This window comes from Ovis aries, chromosome 20, assembly GCF_016772045.2.
Source record: "Ovis aries strain OAR_USU_Benz2616 breed Rambouillet chromosome 20, ARS-UI_Ramb_v3.0, whole genome shotgun sequence".
NCBI classification, from domain to species: Eukaryota; Metazoa; Chordata; class Mammalia; order Artiodactyla; family Bovidae; genus Ovis; species Ovis aries.
This window is the reverse complement of record NC_056073.1, coordinates 32,248,802-32,268,838: the sequence shown is the minus strand read 5'-3', so window position 1 is coordinate 32,268,838 and position 20,037 is coordinate 32,248,802. Positions and strand designations below refer to the sequence as shown.

Sequence of the window (20,037 nt, the reverse complement as noted above, 5' to 3'; positions counted from 1 at the left end):
CTACTGTTTAACTTCACCAGGACAGCAAACAAACTCCACCTGGGAGAGGAAAGAAAAAAAAAAAAAGGGATAAATTGAAATCTCAATGCCTCCCGGTAGGAGCATTCCCATCATCTGACTCTGGTTTCTCCTAGATTTCAATATGACATTTGGATGGAGATGCAAGCAAAGTTGTCTCCAAATATTCTTTGCTTTCTTTAAAAAAAAAAAAAAGATATTGATAATATTTATCTTTAAAAGATATTGATTGTATTGATAATCCATGTATTGGAACACCTCACCTCACAAGAGTCGATTTCTCTTGCATCTTTCCACGCATACATCTGGTTGCCTGCTTCCTCGGCCTCTGCAGCCACAAGTGCTGGGAAAGCTTTTATGATGATCAGTTGGAACCAGCTTCTCTTGCAGTATTTGGCAACAGATAATGACACTTGTATGGGATTACATAACAACAGCTACTCCTGGTCTCTTTCTCCCCGGCTGTTTTTATAGTGCTTATCCAGAACCTGCTGCCTGGTCAGATTCCTGCAAGCAAAGATGCTGATAACACTTTCAGCAGGGGAGAGGGGAGTGTGAGTGGGGAGAGGGGAGTTTGAGTGGGGAGAGACAGATTTTGGACCAAGAAAGAAGGATTCAGAAAATGAGAGGTTCAGAATACACCTGACATACAAGTATGCAATCTATTGCACTTAATCCGTGGGAGAACTTAGGTGTAACTCTTTGTAGAAATGGTGGTGATCTTAAAGCTCGAATGACGCATAACATTAGAAGCAGGAAAGTTGATTTTGAAAGAGGGGGAGGACACAGCGTTCATTCTCAGGTTAGCCAAATGGAAGAGAAGAGAAGACGGGATGGTCTGAGACCCTCAGGTGTCTGCCAAGTTTCCTTTGCTCCTGCAAAGCCCCAAGGAAAACAATGCTAACAGCTCTTCCCCAACCCCGATGGCATGCGGCCCTGCTGCTCCAAACTGTAGGTCAGAGGCCATAAACTGAGTGTTTTGTTTGGCAAATGGACTGTTTTATAAACTTAGGCCTTTTTTTTTTTTAACAGGAAAAATCTGCATAGAAATTCAGATTTCTGAGAATTCGCTGCTGGTCCACTGGCTAGGATTCTGTGCTTTCACTAGCTGAGAGCCCCAGGTTCAATTCCTGGTGCGGGAACTAAGATCCCCAAAGCTGTGTAGCACAACCCCTAAAACACAAACAAAAAACCCTGACTTCTAGCTGTTTTTAAAAAACAAACAAACAAAGAACTGGCTTCATAAACTGATTCCCCCATATGCGAGGACCATCAGCTGGAGCTCCATCCAGCTGGCAGGTCTCTATCCCCAGCCAGAGGTACCCGCCCCACGTTCCCCCGTCCCCACCAGCCACATGATGCGCGCAGCCTGCCGGACTCTTCTGGCCACCAGAGGCGACAGAGTTTGCTCCCTTCACTGCAGCCTACCAGGCTCCTCCGTCCATGGGATTTTCCAGGCAAGAGTACCGGAGTGGGGTGCCATTGCCTTCTGCGATATGAGAGGATAGTGGGCCTGGTAAGCCCAGAAGAACTTTCCCTGGTGGCTCAAGCGGTAAAGAGGCTGCCGGCCGTGCGGGAGACGCAGCTTCGATCCCTGGCTCAGGAAGACCCCCTGGAGAAGGAAATAGCAACCCACTCCAGGATTCTTGCCTGGAAAATCCCATGGACAGAGGAGCCTGGTGGGCTACAATCCATGGGGTCGAAAAGAGTTGGACATGACTGAGCAACTTCACTTCACAAGCCCAGAAGACTCAGGAGTATACAGTGACTGACAAAGAGGGCTGCAAAGGGTCAACAGGGAAGATGAAGCACTGCCTGAAAACGATATCTAATCAGATTTAATAAAAACAAATCCATCCACAAAGCTCCAGAGAAAGAAACAGGTTCAGGGATCTGTAACTAAGCAATACTAATCCCGAGTTTCTCACTACATATAATTTTTGTGTTTACGGTTCAGAATGACTTAATTTTATGTATGCAACAGAATGAGAGGTAATTACTTGCTTAGGCAGTCTAGTGTGATAGTTATGAGATAGGGCCTTTACAGGACAATACTGCTTGAGCTTTTGTGAAGTTTGTATTACCTTTGTAACCATGAAAACAAAGATACGATTTTTAAAGGAAAGTTAAAATACAGCTCGCAATATTAAGAAAACTATCTGACAAGTGTGTATGGAATTATTTTTCTTTCCACCCCTCTGCCCTCTTTCCTAATACAGGTGGCTTTGTCATAAAATAAAGAGCATTAGTCTACCATTCAGACCTTTTCTATAAATAGAGATGCAAGTTGAGAAGTAAACAAGCAGGTCCATTAAGGAACGGGGGCAGGAAGTATAAGCTTGAGCACAAGGCCTTGGATTTCATCTGGGTCCTTGTTCTACTGCCTTCTATTGGGGTGACATTGGACAGTTACTAAAAGTTTGTCTCAGTTTCCTTACTTATAAAATTATCCATAAAAAATGGGAGTAATAATACTGCCCACCACACAGGGTCGTCATGAAGATCAGATGATTACAGTAACATGCTTAGAATAGAGACTGGTATGCAGTTTAAGTGTTTAACGCATGTTGGCTTCCCCAGGGGCTCAGTGGTAAAGAATCCATCTGCCATCAGCAGTCGATGCTGGTTCTATCCCTCAGTCAGGAAGATCCCCTGGAAAGGGACATGGCCACCCACTCCAGTATTTTTTGCCTGGGAAATCCCATGAGCAGAGGAGCCTGGCGGGCTACAGCCCATGGCGTGGCAAAGAGTCGGAAATGAGTTAGCAACTCAACAACATCATCATCATTCAAAAGAATTTGAATTTTCCCTTTCTAAAAGATATACCTAAGACTTCTATTGAGGGAATTCCCTGGTGATCCAGTGGTTGGGGCCCAGCTCGATCCCTAGTCAGGAACTAAGATCCCACAAGCCCCTCTCTCCCCCAAAAGACTTCTACTGTGTAACTATATTCCTTATTGAATTCAAAAATAAGAAAAATAATTTTACACTCAAGATATACAGCAATACATTTTTAATAACAATATAGATTCATGTATAAATCCAACACTGGGTAGGGCATTTAAAGTGAAGCTGGATCTCCTTGTGTAGATAAATGAAATACAGTTTTAAGGTCCAGAAACGTTTGAAATAAAGCAGACACTTTCAGCTCATGTCTACACATTCTAATATGCTGCTATCATCATAGCGTCGTTAGAGTGAAAGGGAGAGAGGACGGAAAAAGGTAAAAGCTAGGAGCTGGAGGTGCTCAGGAAAGGGGAAAGCCAAGGGGAAAGGAAGAAAGGTCCCTGTCACCAGATGGTCTTATCCTTTCAAGCCCTGGTGAACACACCTGGCCGACTCTGGGAAGCATCAGGGCAGCCTAGAAGCAAGATGGGAGTCAGGAGGGAATCATTCCTGCTCTGAATGAAATTTGCAAAGAGCACAGAATAGTGGGGGAGTCAGGCAAGGCACATGGTGAATTTCCTAGGCCCTCGGCACTTTTGCCTTGGTGGGGGCCTCCTCTTTCATTAAAAATAAACATTTTTCTATGGTAAAACCAATACAGTATTGTAAAGTAAAATAAAGTAAAATTTTAAAAAAAAGAATAAACATTTTTCTTTAAAAAAAATCACATTTTACAGCTGCATTGGTATCAAGGTTAATATCTTAATACTTAAAGTAAAATCTTATTTTTTAATTCTGACTTTATAAGAAGGGAAACATTTTTGTGTTCTCATAAAAATTCTATGGGCCCTAGGCAGAGTGGGAACCGTTTGAAATAGAACCTTGGAAAAATAAGAGTAATTTCGGATCAAGAGAAGCAACACAGCCAACTTCATTATTCTGGACCTTAGTTTGCTCAACAAAACAGATTTCCCAAAACCTTAGAAATCAACCATCTGTAGAGCTCCCTCTGCAGGCAGGAGATGGAAACACATCAGTTCCCCAGTCCAGTTCAGTTCAGCCGGTCGGTCATGTCCAACTCTTTGCAACTCCATGGACTGCCGCATGCCAGGCTCCCTGTCCCGACTCCCCATCACCAACTCCCGGAGCCTACTCAAACTCAGCACTGCCTCTCACCCACAGTTCCTTGAATAGAATACATGAAAGATTAAACTTTGTTTGAAAGTGCAAGTAGCTCAGTTGTGCCCAACTCTTTGAAACCCCATGGACTGTAGCCCTCCAGGCTCCTCTGTCCATGAAATTCTCCAGGCCAGAATACTGGAGTGGGTAGGTGTTCCCTTCTCCAGGGGATCTTCCCGACCCAGGGATTGAACCAAGGTCTTTCTCATTTTAGGCGGATTTTTTAACCATCTGAGCCACCAGGGAACCCAATGCTATACCCATCTCTGCTACAAATGTGACCGACTCAAGAATGAACGAGAGTAACTCAGCAAAAACCAAAGTCAAAATATAAAGTACAACCTCAGCCTTTTGCAAAAAAAAAAATCTAGAAAAAGTTGAAGAGCCCACTGTTAGGGAAACTAAATAGTCTTGATTAGGTTTCAGAGACAAAGCAGGGCAGGCTTCTGACCTTGCTTCTAACCTGCCTGGACACTACCTTGACTCTGAGTGCAAGATTTGATAGATAAGCCCCATACATAAGATAGGGGACCTACCTTCCCTGGAGGGGATCAGGCTAACCAAGCCCCAGGCTTAAGAAAATTCCAAGTTTTACAAGACAAAACAAATAGCCTTAACATGAAATCAGAGCTGCAATTTGCTCACAGATTGATGATGATATCAGTTTATGTCCTGGGATTATAAGCAGGAGCCCTGAACTGTAAAATTAAAAAGAAATTTAATGAAATTAAGACAATTGCTCCTTGGAAGAAAAGCTATAACAAACCTAGACAGTGTATTAAAAAGCAGAGGCAATGCCAACAAAGGTCTGAATAGTCAAAGATATGGTTTTTCCAGTAGTCATGTATGGATGTGAGAGTTGGACCATAAAGAAGGCTGAGCACTGAAGAACTGATGCCTTGGAACTGTGATGTTGAAAAATATTCTTGAGAGTCCCATGGACATCAAGGAGATCAAACCAGTCAATCCTAAAGAAAATAAGCCTTGAATATTCATTGGAAAGACTGATGCTAAAGCTCCAATATCTTGGCCACCTGATAGAAACAGTCAACTCATTGGAAAAGGCCCTGATGCTGGGAAAGATTGAAGGCAGGAGGAGAAGGGGACCACAGAGGATTAGATGCTTGGATAGCATCATCGACTTAATGTTCATGAGTTTGAGCAGGCTCTAGGAGATGGTTCTTCTAGGAGAAGAACAGGGAAGACTGGCAGTTTGCAGTCCATGCGGTTGCAAAGAGCCAGATATGACTAAGCAACTGAACAACTACTGAACTGTAATTTTTCACCCACACAGCAGACTCACTTCCTGGGACATTTTCTCAATTGGGACTCCAGATGAGCTGTGTCATGGGTCTTCCCAGTGCTAAGTCTGGATGTTGGTCAAAACCCATTTTGATGATGTATCCTCTGCTGTTTCTATTTCTTTTTTAATGTTAGTATATTGAAAGTAAGCTGGATAATTCTCTAATATATATTGGTATTATCTGTTTGTATATGATGAGTGGCTTATTTTGTTAACAATCCTTTGAACCTGAGAAGTGAAAACTTTCTGTGAAACACCACAGGCTCTACCAAAGCCAGCAAGAGCCTCTCCTCTTAGTAGAGATACAGGGAGTGTTTTGGGACTAGTGATCCTAAATCAACTCGGAGAGCTAAGTTTCATTTGAACCCACAGACTCTGAGTATAGGCCTGCTATTTATATCCTCATCAAAGTTGAGGCTTCCTTGCTACTTCCAGAGTTTTAGGCAAAGTCTAATTGTGATCACACCTTGGTTGTTTGATGTTGACTCCCTGGTGGCCTAACGTTTGTCAGCTACAAATTGGCACTTGCCAAGAGCATTGTCAGTGACCGAACAAGGGCATTTGCCATCGGCCTCTGCGGAGATTGAACCCCCTGGTGCCACAGCTGTTGAACTTCAACAATCCCAGAGGGAATTCAGGGTGGAGGGAGGCACTCTGTGCTCCAGGGAGTCTGGTGGGACAGGTCTTTAGACAGTTGGATATTTTCAAGAACTGATTTCATGATTCCAATACTTGCATCTCCTCGTATCTAGAAAGGCACTGAAAGCACTAAATCTCTTCACGGTGACAGCAAAGCCTCCTGACTAGCAGAAAAGTGAAAGTCAAAGTCGCTCAGTTGTGTCCGGCTCTTTGCGACCCCCTGGACTCTCTAGGCCAAAATACTGGAATGGGTAGCCTTTCCCTCCTCCAGGGGATCTTCCCAACCCAGGGATCGAACCCAGGTCTCCTGTACTGCAGGAGGATTCTTTACCAGCTGAGCCACCAGGGAAGCCCGACTAGTGGAAAACCTTTTGTAAAATGAGCGTTTAATTGTATTGAACTCCCTCCTTCACCAAAATCTTATATACTGACTTCCCCCCTCCGCCTCTTTGGAGCAGTCTCTCAGAGCTATCTGAGGTGCCGCCTCCCAGGCTCCAGTCCTCATTTTGCCCCAAATAAAACTTAACTAGAAACTCTCAAATTGTGCATCTTTTTTACTGGACACTTTAATCTCACTAGTTGTTTGACCCAGGTCAGCTAGCATGGATTTTAACACTAAGCTGAATTTAAGGTAGCAACTGTACCAAGCCTTATACCTTCTCTCACAACAAACCTATGGGGCAGGTTATCATTCCATCCCGCAAAGCAGCGGACCCAGGGTAAAGGACTTGTGGAAGGTCACACAGCTTGTCAACAAGAGATTCTGAGTTTGCTCCAAGTCTGCTGCTCTCCAAAGGCGCTTATATCAAGGGCATCCCTGCTTCCAGTTAACACAGAAATAGACAAGCATCCAGGCAGCAGAACGCTGGGCCACACTGCACCCCCTCCGAGAACACTTGCCCCAAATTCTAAACGCACAGAAGCTACGACAGTGAAGCATCCTGCTCACGTCCTAAGAAACTGGGGCTGACGTCGGCACATCCATGGACCAAGCACTAATTCCAGCGGCGGGGAAAGCTGCTTGTGGGGTTGGTGGTGAGAGGGAGCGGCGGAGGGGCTAAGGAATGAATAGTTATAAAGCTGACTCGGGTCCGCAGGCGCCTCTACCAGCGAGCTTGCCCATTCTCATCCGCGATCCTTCCCAGGTCGCGCAGGAAGCCGAGGCTGCTGGCGCTCTCGGTCAATCAAGGTCTAGAGTTCGCGGCTGTGCGGCGCTAAGGGCGCGGGAATAGGGCGCTGCTCCGCGTCCCCGCCGCCCGGCGCGCCCCCGCCGCAGCCTGGGTCCCGGGTGCGCACGCTCGCTAGCCTGCTTCCTGCCGTCGCCTCCAGGGCCATGGCGGCCTGCCTGCGGCTGCGGAGCTGCCTGGCTCCGCACCTCCGGCGGGCACCTCCCAGCCGGATCTGCCGCCCCCGTGCCGACTGCCCAGTGGCCCCGATCCGCGGCTACGCCAGAGGCCCGGCGGGCCTCTCCTCGGCCCTGCTGCGCACCGACGGCTTCGTGGGCGGCCTCTGGGTCTCGGCAGCCGCCACCTTCCCGGTGCACGACCCGGCCAGCGGCGCCGAGCTAGGCTTGGTGGCCGACTGCGGGGTGCCCGAGGCCCGCGCCGCCGTGCGCGCTGCCTACGAGGCTTTCTGCAGCTGGAGGGGGGTCTCGGCCAAGGTGAGTGCGCGCCGGATGCAGGGGCGATCGGGGCTTTGTACCCTAGTGAAACCAGCTGTGTCACCTCTCCCCTCCCCAGTGCTCCAGGATACACCATGTGGAAAGACAGTAAAAATAAAGAAGTTTGGAGCGTCGGCTTTGTGCCAAGCCCGGAGCGGGCGTTAGGGAGCACGGCCCCGCCCTCGAGCCTCATAAAGGGTCGGGTAGGGGAGCAGAACAGGAACCTGCAATGATAAGCCAGCAGACCGCAGGGGAAGGTGAGAGCACGTGTGATTTCAGAGCATCTGAAGTGCCTGTCTGGCTGCAGGAACACCACGCAGGAGGCTAATGGGGTGGTTTACAGCAAGGCTGGTAATGAGTGCTCACACCAAGTCATGAGCTGGGGAGTGGAGAGAACTGGAAAAAATCGGGGGCTTTGGGCAAGGGAAGAGACAAGCCCAGAACCACCCTCCAGGTTTGGGGCCTGAATAGGCAGATACATCCTTTAACTGACATAGACAGGAGTAGAGAATCGAGGGTGGGGGGCTGTCAGGGGGAGAGATTTCTTTCCTCTTCCATTTAGTTTATGACACCGGAGTCAGCCCAGAGGTCATTTTCTACCGTGCCCTTCAGCATCCTTTGTCTGAAGGAAGACAGTGCAGCAATGAGGTCCAAGTACCAAGGGAATCTAACACTGATTCATCCATGAGACATTTTCTGAGCACCTGTTATGCCTGCCACTGTGGGAGGTTCTGGGGATACAGCAGTTCCACAAAAGAAACATTCCTGCCCTCTTGGAGTTCACTTGGAGGTGAGGGGAGGGAGGAGATTTAAGCTGTGACAAATAGCATAGCTAAACAAACAAGTCACTTCTCCTTTCCCCTGGGTCCTGGTGCACACAGGGTGTGCTTGCTCCTTGGAAGAAAAGCTATGACAAACCTAGACAGTATCAAAAAGCAGAGATGTCACTTTGCCAACAAAGGTCCCTATAGTCAAAGCTATGGTTTTTCCAGTAGTCGTGTGCAGGTACAAGAGCTGGAGCATAAAGAAGGCTGAGTGCTGAGCAACTGTTGCTTTCGAATTGTGGTGCTGGAGAAGACTCTCGAGTCCCGTGGACAACAAGGCGATCAAACCAGTCAATTTTCCCTAAAGGGGAAATCAATGCTGAATATTCTTTGGAAGGACTGATGCTGAAGCTCCAATACTTTGGCCACCTGATGCGAAGAACTGACTCATTGGAAAAGACCTTGATGCTGGGAAAGATTGAAGGCAGGAGGAGAAGGGGACGACAGAGCATGAGATGGTTGGATGGTATCACCAACTGAGTGGGCATAAGTTTGATCAAACTCCGGGAGATGGTGAAGGACAGGGAAGTCTGACGTGCTGCAGTCCATGGGGTCACAAAGAGTCAGACACGACTTAGTGACTGAACAACAATAAACAAATAAGTATGTTAGAAGTAATGAATGCTATGAGAAAAAGCAGAGAAGGCTAACAGGATCAGAGGCCAGAGAAAAGGGGCAAAATGTAAAGTAAATAGTGTGGACAACTGTATTAATTTGCTAGGGCCGCCATAACAGAGTATCACAGACTCAGTGGCTTAAATAGGAGTTTCTTGTCTCAGAGTTCTGGAAGCTACAAGCCTGCTCTCAAGACATGAGGGCAGGGCTGGTTTCTCCTGAGGCCCCTCTCACGTGGCCATCTTCCCCATCGTCACATGCTCCTCCCTCTGAACTTGTCAGTGTCCGAATCTCTTCTTGAGAGGACACTAGTTATATTGGGTTAGGATCCACTCTTATGACCTCATTTAATGTTAATGACCTCTTTCCAGAGCCCATCTCCAAATGTAGTCACATTCAGAGGTACTGGGGAGTTACGAGAATTTGGGGGGAACTGAATCCAGGCTGTAACATCAGGGTAGGTCTCATTGAGGACATGAGATGCAAAGACCAAAGGGGGTGAGAGAATTCCGCTGGAGCAAAAACCAAGTCAGGAGCGTGCCTGATGCACGTGTAGATCAGCAAGAAGCCCCGTGTGCTGAGGAGACTGACGTGGGGAAGAATTAGGAGAGGGCTGGATGGAGTGGGGTGTGTAGCCACTCTAAGGACTAAGAGGGATCTTACTCTAAGTGAGGCGGGGCTTCATTTCAGGGTTTTTGGAGAGATCTAACTTGCCTTCGGAAAGGATGCTCTAGCCACAGTGCTGAGAATAGACTGTAGTGGGGGCAACTGTGGAAGTCCAGGGACCGCTAGGAGGTGGTGATTTACATGGGAGATGCTGGTGGCCGGCGCTAGAGTTCGTGGTGGGGGCGGTGAGGAGTGTTCTGATAAAAGATATGTTTTGAAGGTGGAAGACAGCTGGTTTCCCCAACAGACTGTTACAAGGGAGAGAGAGATGAAAGACAAGACTGAGGGCGGGAGAGGGGGGGGAAGGTGAAAGACAGGACTGAAGGATGACTCCAGGGCTTTTGGCCAGAGCCACTGGAGGGAGAAGGAAAAACCACACACTGGGATGGGAGCAAGAAACTGGAGCTCAGTTTTGGCCCCACTGAGTCTGAGATGTCTCTTAGATGCGAAGTGAGGGTATAAAGGGGATGTTGAGAGGAGCGCCTGAACTAGAGAGAGAACACAGAGGAGTGCTAACAGCGGTGGGAGACAGGAGCTTCCGAGCTTGCAGGAAGCATGTGCACCAAGGCGAGCCCTGGGCCCTCTGAAGTCCTTTGGGAGCTCCCCCTACCCCCCACCGGGGCCTGCAGACTCATCCTGCCCCGCTGGGCTGTTTCAGGGGCCCAGGAGCAATTCCAGGTACAGTCAGATGGTTCCCTGGGGCCCTTTGGGGATCCCTCCTTCTCGAGAGGACCTCGGAGCGACTTACTAAGGAAGTGGTGGGGTCAGCTTCCCACCTCTGCTGTCTGGAAGGCAGGGTGCAAACGCAGGTTGTAAGGTGGCTCTCTTGTCCCCCACCTCCGGCTATTCTCTCCCCTCTCTAGGCCCATTCATGTCCCGGGTTCCTGAGGGGTGGTGGCTCCTGTATTCCGCCAGGGAGCCCGTCAGCCTGCACAGCCTGCCGTCACTCTCGCTTCTCCGAGCCCGTGGCGTGGCCCCCACCTCCTTCCCCACCTTGTGCATCCCTGGAGGGGTTCAGAGAGAGAAGGGAGCTGATGCTTGTTGACCACCTTCTCACCTGGTGCATTCGCTTCCTCTGGCCGCTGGGACGAGCCATCCCCAGACTGAGGGATTTAACGTGACGCAACAAAGCAAATACCTACCGTCCTGGAGGTCCGAAGTCCAAGAGGGGTTTTCAGGGCTGCATTTCCTGGGGAAGCTCTGGGGTTTCCTGGGCTTTTCCACCTTCTAGAGGCCTCCCAGGGCTTCCCTCATTGCTCGGTTGGTAAAGAGTCTGCTTGCAATGCGAGAGACCCAGGTTTGATCCCTGGGTTGGGAAGATCCCCTGGAGAACCCCATCATGACTTAGCAACTAAACCAGCGCCACCACCCCCCAGAGGCCTCCCTGAGTCGGTGGTCTGTGGCTCCGCCTTCCTTTGTAGTCCTCCTAGTGATTATATGGAGCCCACCTGGATAACTCAGGCTCCGCTCTCACCTGACCTTAATCACGTGGGCAGAATCCCTTTGGCCTTGTGAAGCAATACATGTAGTCACAGGTTCCAGGGATTAGGAGGGGAACGCCCTGAGGGCCGCTCTTGTGCCCTCCACAGCTGAGCAGTTCTTGGTGCTTCTCGTCCTTTCAGTGGCTTCCTTGGTGTCTCAGATGGTAAAGAATCCACCTGCAATGCGGGAGACCTAGGTTTGACCCCTGGATTGGGAAGATCCCCTGGAGAAGGCCATGGCAACCCACTCCAGTATTGCAGCCTGGAGAATTCCACAGACAGAGGAGCCTGGCGGGCTACAGTCCACGGGGTCACAAGGGTCGGACTAGACTTAGCAACTACACCACCACCACTCTACAGAGAGGGTGAAATGACTGTAGTAATATTGTTTTAAGAGCTGTCAAGGCCTCCTCTGGGGGTTTGAGATTCAGAAGACTCAACAACACCCCTGAGAGCTAAGATAACAAAGCAAGTTAGCTTATCCAAAATAGGGAGGGGAAAGAACCCAGAGAAAGACAGTAGGTGGTGTTTCCACAGCCTCAGGCTCTTGGCTCAGGAGTGGTATGAGAAAAATAATTTAAATCTTACACCTACTAAATGGATTAGAATGACAGAATGACAAACCAGGTTTGCTGGTTGCTATGGGCAACCCCTTGGGCAGGTAGGAATAAACCACAGAGTCTCCTTTGCTTCCTGTACACCTGTTTAGATGCAGGAGGCAAGAGCTCTGGGGATGCCTTCCTTCAGAGCACCTCTGTGTGGTTTGCTTGACCTGGGTTCTCTTTTTTATTATATAAATGAATTCCTTTTTAAAAAAATATTTAAGAAATCATTTCTTCCACAATATACTTAATCCAGTTTATTTGTTCATCCTTTTATCTTGGAAAACTTTTTTTAATTGTGGTAAAATGCACCTAATGTAAAATTTACCATTTTAGTTCTTTGCAAGTGTACAGTTGGGTGGCATTAAGTACATCCACAGAGTTGTGCCTGGCCTCTCCTCTGAAGTGTGCAAAACCCTTTCCTAAGCGTCACAGACCCCACACCCTCCACCCCAGTCTATGGGACAACTTGCCGGGGAGTCATTAAAATAAAGACCTGGCCATTTGTTGGTGGTCGCTGAGCAAAGATGCAGGCGGCTCTCAGGGGTCTGCCCGGGGTCTCCATTCGGGGAGCCTGAGCAGTGCCCAAGGTCTGCACAGCTCGCCTGTGTCCTGTGACAAGAACCTGCTCAAGAAATTTGCTTTGAAAACCAAGTAATGTTCCCAAGTGGGGGTCCTGCAAAGGGTGGGGTGTTAGCCTCCGGCCAAGCCCGCAGCCAAGTCTGTAAGTGCAGTCTCCGCTTGTGAAAGCCCACCCGTCACCGTTACCGTTTGTGGTTTTTCCACCCAGCCTTTTTTCTGTACTTTCATACAGTTGTGATGGTTTTAAGTTTGCTAAAAGCGAAGTGAACTTTCAAAGCAAAGTGATGTTTACATTCCACCGTGGGTCCAAGGTTCCAAATCCTCGGATTCAACCAACCTTGGACTGAAAATGTTCTGCAAAAATTCCACGAAGTTCTGAAAAAACAAAACCTAAACTTGCCTTGCTGGCAACTGTTTTCTTAGCATTTACATTGTATTACGTATGGAGGAAGTTTTGGTGTGAAGGTCCTTCCTTGGGCTCTCACTTGACCTACAAGCCATCCCAGTTGGAGTCCTTGATTAAGAGCACCTCCAGGAGAACCCAAAAGGAAGACCAGGGTGCCTGGGGGCGCTGAACGGCCTTCTCTACAAAGCACTCTCAGGCTTGCTATGCACCCCTGAAGTGAGCCAGGAGCTGTGCGACCTGAACGCGGAGCTCTGCAAGGTCTCTCTGGCTTCAGGCTTCTCTGCCTGCCGCGTCTTCTGGAGGGCGACCCTCTCTGAGGCCCAGAACACACACCAGAGGCCGTCCTGCAGAGGAGTGCCGCGCACATGGGGCATCTTCTGATGTCCCAGCAGACCCCGAGGAACGTGCTGCCCAGAGTCTTTGTTCAGGACAAAAAATATGCAGTTATGATGGACATTTATCGGCTACTGGCAATTGCTGATTTTGGACCCCGAGATGACAAGACTTTGTGCAAAGTAGTTTCAGCGACCCCGAGGCCCTGGACTCTGCTTTGCCAAGTGATACCCAGGGCCCTGCGGCACACTCGTATCTGAGTGGGATTGACCACGAGGCACTCAACAAGCAGATCCTGGAGTACAAGAGGAGGAGAGAGAAAGGGCACGGGACCGTGGGCCCCCTGTGGCCAGAGCACAGGGCTGAGCTCAGGAAGCAGACAAGGAAGAGGAAGGCCAGACCCCGTGTGGGTGATGACCTCTCCCCCGAGAACTACGTGCAGGGCGGGGAGTGACGACCGAGGTGGCCTTCTGCGGAGCGCGCCCCGGGCTACGAGTGGGGCGCCAAGAAGCAGAGTAGGAACTGCGATGGAGAGAAAGGATCAGAAGGGAGTGGATCGTGACCCGACTCGGGTGCATGCGCGCTGCTGGTGCCCCCGGGCGCCCTCTTGCGGCTGCAGGTGTCGTCTGCACCCTTTGTGCTGTGTTGCAGGAGAGGTGGTAACGCCTGCGGGGAGGGTGTAAAAACCTTAGTGGAAAAAAACTTAGAAAAGAACTATACTTGAGGACACTGTGAAATAAGCCAGTCACAGGACAGAGGCTGTATGATTCTACTTATATCAAATTCCTAGGGTAGTTAGATTCATAGAGACAGAAAGTATTAATAGAGTGGTGATTGTCACAGCTGGGGGGAATGGAGAGACAGGTCCGGACTCTCAGTTTTGCGAGCTGAAAAGGTGGTGATGGAGGGTGGTGATGGCTGCGAGACCATGTGAAAGTGTTGTACTTAATGCCACTGAACTGCATACTGAAAAGTGATTGAGATGGTAAATGTTGTGTTCCGTGTATTTTACTGCAAAAAGTAAGGAACTATACCTTTGTGTGGTGAAATTCATTATTCGCATTTACTATAAATAGTAAGTCATTCCATAAAACTTTTTTCCCCCGCTTTTACAATTTATGACTCAGCACACCCAAAATGGAATCTTTGATATTACTCACCAAAGAAAGGTCTGTACCCCTGGAACAAATACAATGTTGCATGTCAGTTATACCTCAGTTTTAAAAAAAAAACAGGTCAATATATGTTTCCCCAAGAATGAGAATGCACAGCAAATATTTTAGAAAACTGAAGACTTTAGTAGTCTCTCTTATACTTGGCATTTTACTGTTTTGTATTTCTTTTTCAGGAGAGGAGTTCTTTACTTCGCAAGTGGTATGACTTAATGATACAAAATAAGGATGACCTTGCCAAGATAATTACAGCTGAAAGTGTAAGTTCAGGACCTAACTCAGTACTTGAAGAAACTGTCCAAGAGTTCTTAGAAGAAAGCTTGGAGGAGTCTCTAACTTCAGTACTGTTAGGTAGCTAAAGAAAATGTGATTTCTTTACTTCATGATCAGACATCAGTTGTTATTTTCGGCACAGATTTTTCTGATTAAATCAGGCACACGTTTGCTAAATCAAAATTTCTGTGTTGTAACTTACTCTTTAATAATATGCAAGAAATCAATTTTGAGTGGAACTATGTGAATACTTCTTTTCCACCATTCTAGGGTTTTTTTTCCCCCCCACATGACTGCTTTGATTTTTTATGTTGTTTTTGTACATTTGCAAAGGTACCAGCTTTTTGGTCACTCTGATAAATTACTTTCCACTGTCCACAACATTTAGAAATATCAGAAGGAAAAAAAAATTTGAAGAGGCCGTTCTAGGTGCCTCCTCCTGACTGTAACCTGTTAAGGAGGTAAATGACGACTGTGGCTCAGGGTGACCTGGCAGGCTTCGTTCCATCACCATTTGTGATTCTGCTTTCAAAGACTCACACTGAGGCTAGAAATTTCTCCACCACCCAGTGAGTTTTGTAATGGGAGACTCTCATACTCTGCTTGAAGAACTGAGAAACACAGAATTGCGCTTTTGTTATTAGAAGGTAATGAGTGTGTCCTCTTCTGATTTAATTTAGGGAAAGCCACTGAAGGAGGCACAGGGAGAAATTCTCTATTCTGCCAACTTCCTGGAGTGGTTTTCAGAGGAAGCCCGCCGTGTTTATGGAGACATTATCTCCACTCCAACAAAAGAAAGGCGGGCTTTCGTCCTCAAGCAGCCCCTCGGGGTGGCCGCAGTCATCACCCCGGTATGTGGCAGGATCAGCGAGGTCTGGGGGAGGAGGATGAATGGGGCTGGAGCAGCTGTGCTCATCCTGTGATCTCTGGCGCCTGTGCTTGGCTTCCTGATGCCACTGCTGGAGGCGGAGGCGTGTTTCCTGGTGTCTGTGATAATGAGAGGTGTGGTGGTGGCCAGTGTTTCCTAATGCCTGCAGGACAGGGATGACCCACAGGAGGCCCCTGGGGGCTTCTCTGACTTGGCATTAAAGGCTTCTTGGCTGGTACATCTAAAACAATCTTCTGGTGTTTATCATTTTTTAAAAAAGACTCAAGATGTGACACTTTCAAAGTATTTATGTGCCTTTCAGCAGGCACTGGGCCATATTCTGAAAGTTAAAAGGATAGGACTGCAGTATCCTTGTGGAGCAACCAGCTTTCTCTACCTGAGTTGCTTCTCTTGGGTCCATCTTCTGCTAGATGCCGTATTAATTTCTCTACGGTGTCTGCCAGCTGGTCTCAGGACTGCCTGTCCTTCCCTGCTCACCACAGTCACAGAGAAACATTCCCCTCGCTGTCTGGACTGACTAGGCTTGACCCAGAACTCAGCCTCCACTAGCTTGTGTGACCTTGAGCAAGTTTCTTAACTGCTCTGTCTCCAAACCTGCAAATACGAAAAATACCAACCTCATTGGGTTGTAATGAGGATTTAATTATAATAGTACGTACAACAGTGCTTAGGTCAGAATAAGCACTATACAAGGTTTTGTTGAAACAAAATATGACTATAAATATCCACAGGGAGCTATCTATGAATATCTAGAGAGGGAAGTAATATATCATATACCATCTTCAAAATCACCTTTGCTAGTATTTTTCCCCAAAGGGTCACCAAACCACAGCCCTCAGGCCTATATTTGTAAATAAAGTTTCACCGGGACAGAGGCACTCCCATCTGTGTACATGTTGTCTAGTTGTGATAGAAACTGGGCATCCCACAAAACCTCTTTACTACCCAGCCCTTTACAGGGAGAGTTGGCTGTCACCCAGGGTAAATAATTTTATAGTGTTTTAAACTCTGAAGGTGTTTTTGTCTCCACAGTCCCTGGAGCCAGCGGGTGTCAGGTGTTCTGAGCTCCTGAGTGTAAGAACACCTCTGCCAGGCAGGTGTGCAGAACTTGCGGGCTGGTGTCTTGACCCGCCTGCCTTTGGACCAGCCTTTCCTCTCACTCACCTCCTCTCTCTTCTGATCCAGTGGAATTTTCCCAGCGCCATGATCACGAGGAAGGTGGGGGCCGCCCTGGCAGCCGGCTGCACGGTGGTGGTTAAACCTGCCGAGGACACGCCCTTCTCCGCCCTGGCCTTGGGTGAGGTGAGCCTCTATGCACTGGGTCCAAAAAACGACGTTATCTAGCTAGGACATGAGGAAGCACTGTCGAAGCCTCCTTCTTTGCCTGCATCTCCTGTTTGATGGTGCTATGCTTTAAATCACTAGTCATTATTTTAGGTCAGATGTTCCTCTTTTTAGAAAAAAGTAAGGGGAATTTTCTGACATCTATAGGCTGTTGTTTAGCTACCCCAACAATGATATCTAGCCATCATTTTTATTAAGTCATAGTAATGTGACTAAAAGGTGGGCATTTCTCACATTGAGGGCACCTCTTATTAACCACTCCCTTCTCCAGCTCAATCTGCATTCAGTCAGATCTTGTTCTTCTGTTTAAAACCCTCTAATGGCTTCTCATGTCACGCAGAGTAGGATCCAGACTTCCTGCAGACATCTGATGAGTTCCATCTGTTCGGCAGATTCCCCTCCATCCTTTTCTTTCCCTTACAATCTGTCTTTTGAGGAAGCTGGACATCTGACCGGTAGAGCTCCCCATCAGCTGGGCTTTGCAGACAGCACATCGGGAACCATGTTCCTCTGTCTCCTGCGCTTTCCAAACTGGCAGCTGTATCCAGACACCTCATCAGACTCGGGGTCGATCCCATCTTGTGTCCTTGTGTCAGGAGGATAAGGTCTGGCCGTGTCTATGTTCACATCTGCACCCATTGCTGTACGATGCTGCCCGGTCTGTTAATTCATTACAAGTTGCCCAAATGGTAATATTTGAATTCTTTCCTTTTTCATTCATTTACTCAGCAGACCACTTCTATAAATCAAAGCTTCCCATCAACTCTGTGGTTACCCGGCAGTGAATTCACAGAGGAAAGGCAGTATATTTGATTCTTTTTATTTACCAGTTTTTCACATAAATCAATCTATTCCTGTCATCTGCCAAAGGTTCCCAATTTGTTTTTTAAGGAGCATTATGTGCTGATAGATTTTAATGCGTTGGTATTTGATGAGTTTCACTTTCTTGTGGTTATTATCCTTGATGAAGCTCACATTGCTCCCACTTTTGGCCAATAGAAGCCTCTTAGAGTTGGCTCTTTTATCTTTTAACATAACTGTTAATAGTTTTTGAGACCTTCTTTGCTATCTAATATGACAAGATATTTTAGACTTATCATATATATTTCTTGTCCCAGACCTGGGATTAACTATTTCTACAGAAAGTCTTTATTTCCTCTGGTTCAGTTCAGTTCTGTTCAGTCATGTCTGACTCTTTGCAACCCCACGAATCGCAGCACGCCAGGCCTCCCTGTCCATCACCAACTCCCGGAGTTCACTCAGACTCATATCCATCGAGTCAGTGATGCCATCCAGCCATGTCATCCTCTGTCGTCCCCTTCTCCTCCTGCCCCGAGTCCCTCCCAGCATCACAGTCTTTTTCAATGAGTCAACTCTTTGTATGAGATGGCCAAAGTACTGGAGTTTCAGCTTTAGCATCATTCCTTCCAAAGAAATCCCAGGACTGATCTCCTTCAGAATGGACTGGTTGGATCTCCTTGCAGTCCAAGGGACTCTCAAAAGTCTTCTCCAACACCACAGTTCAAAAGCATCAATTCTTTGGCGCTCAGCCTTCTTCACAGTCCAACTCTCACATCCATACATGACTACTGGAAAACCATAGCCTTGACTAGACGGACCTTTGTTGGCAAAGTAATGTCTCTGCTTTTCAATATGCTATCTAGGTTGGTCATAACTTTTCTTCCAAGGAGTAAGCGTCTTTTTTTCCTCTGGTAGGAAATGATATTTTAAGACTACATTTAGGGCACCAGGGATGATCATTGCTACTGGCTGGTCACTGTCTCTAGGCGTTATTAGTGGCAGGGCTGGGAAATATACATACATGTGTGTATACACACACGCACATGATAAAATGCTGCTTAAAATTCATGCAGAAACTTGCAGTACAGTAATCCCACATTGTCGCTCAGTCGTGTCTGACTCTCTGCAACCCCATGGAGTGCTGCCCGCTGAGCTCCTCTGTCCATGAGATTTTTCTCAGCAAGAAAACTGGAGTGCATTGCCATTTCCTTCTCTAGGAGATCTTCCTGACCCAGGGATCAAACCCGGGTCTCCTCCATTCCAGGCAGACTCTTTACCATCTGAGCTACCAGGTGAAGCCTGAATACCACATTAGCACTAGTAAGAATCTTACTTCAGTTCTAAATATATTCTATCCCCAAAGTCAGCCTATGGTTGTTTTTTTTTTGCCATTGCTTTCTGGGTTAAAACATTGATTTCTCTTTTCTGTTTTTCCAGTTTGCTCATTTGCCGCCACATGTTTGCTGTTTGTCTTTATAGCTTGCAAACCAGGCTGGAATTCCCCCAGGTGTATACAACGTGATTCCTTGCTCGCAAAAGAAGGCCAAGGAAGTAGGGGAAGCACTTTGTACAGATCCTCTCGTGTCTAAAATTTCCTTTACTGGTTCGACAGCCACTGGAAAGGTATGTGACTTAAGTCTCAAAGGAAACAAGTGTCATTCTAATAACTTCTCTTTATACAGTATCAAAAATACTACTTCATCTCTGTCACCATTTGGAGGAAGGTTTCCAGCAGAGTGTTAAAAGCTCTGTCCCATATCATAATGTCTGATCATCTTCCAGAAATATTTGGATGGTGTTCCTCATTGTGACATGATCTAGGTTCCTGTTTGACAAAACTGAAGGTTTAAGGGTAGACAAGGTTCCCATTATTTCCGCATGTGAAGAAGATGAAAGTTGTCCATCATATTCTCATAACTCTCAAATGTGTGTTTCTTTTATAATCTAGAATTAAAGAAATGGATGCCTTAGAACAAAAATTGTGTTCAGTATAAAGATACTTACAGAAACAGAAAGATCATTTTTTTTCTAGCTTTCTTCTCCCTTATATGTTGAAAAGTTTTTTCCCTAAAACCTCATTTGTGTGCCTATGAGTGCATTTTTATTTATCCTTTTAAATGTTTAAAACAGGAAAAAGGCAGAGGTAGAGCAAAAGTTCTTAGTTATGGTGTTTCTCTCCAGATAGTACACATTTTGCTGCTAGTGTTTGCATACATACGTGCACATGCTCATATTAGAGAAGTACATAAACATATCAGATTAAAATAATAAAAACCTAATCTGAAAGTTTTGGTGAAACTGGTCATTTTTTGGACACCATGAGAAGCAGGAGAAAATAAGCCAATTTTAGTAACTCCCAGCCAT

General features: G+C 47.1%; 1 protein-coding gene, 1 long non-coding RNA gene and 1 pseudogene across 4 annotated transcripts in view; 2 read left to right on the top strand and 1 right to left on the bottom strand.

Annotated features, from left to right (window-relative positions):
* Positions 1-7,333: 7,333 nt before the first annotated feature.
* The window catches only part of ALDH5A1 (aldehyde dehydrogenase 5 family member A1), a 25,924-nt gene continuing 13,220 nt past the window's right edge, over positions 7,334-20,037 (top strand). For both annotated transcript variants that reach the window (XM_015102810.4, XM_060403444.1), the window contains exons 1-5: positions 7,334-7,685; positions 14,543-14,626; positions 15,320-15,490; positions 16,714-16,830; positions 19,153-19,296. In XM_015102810.4, coding sequence (XP_014958296.2) covers positions 7,359-7,685; positions 14,543-14,626; positions 15,320-15,490; positions 16,714-16,830; positions 19,153-19,296 — 843 coding nt within the window. In that variant the 5' untranslated portion in view covers positions 7,334-7,358. The remainder of the gene's footprint in view (positions 7,686-14,542; positions 14,627-15,319; positions 15,491-16,713; positions 16,831-19,152; positions 19,297-20,037) is intronic.
* Positions 9,959-14,145, top strand: LOC101118740 (putative ribosome-binding factor A, mitochondrial; annotated as a pseudogene).
* LOC105612674 (uncharacterized) overlaps positions 14,230-20,037 on the bottom strand; it is a 21,266-nt gene continuing 15,458 nt past the window's right edge. For both annotated transcript variants that reach the window (XR_009597649.1, XR_009597650.1), the window contains one exon: positions 14,230-19,617. This is a non-coding gene — a long non-coding RNA (uncharacterized LOC105612674). The remainder of the gene's footprint in view (positions 19,618-20,037) is intronic.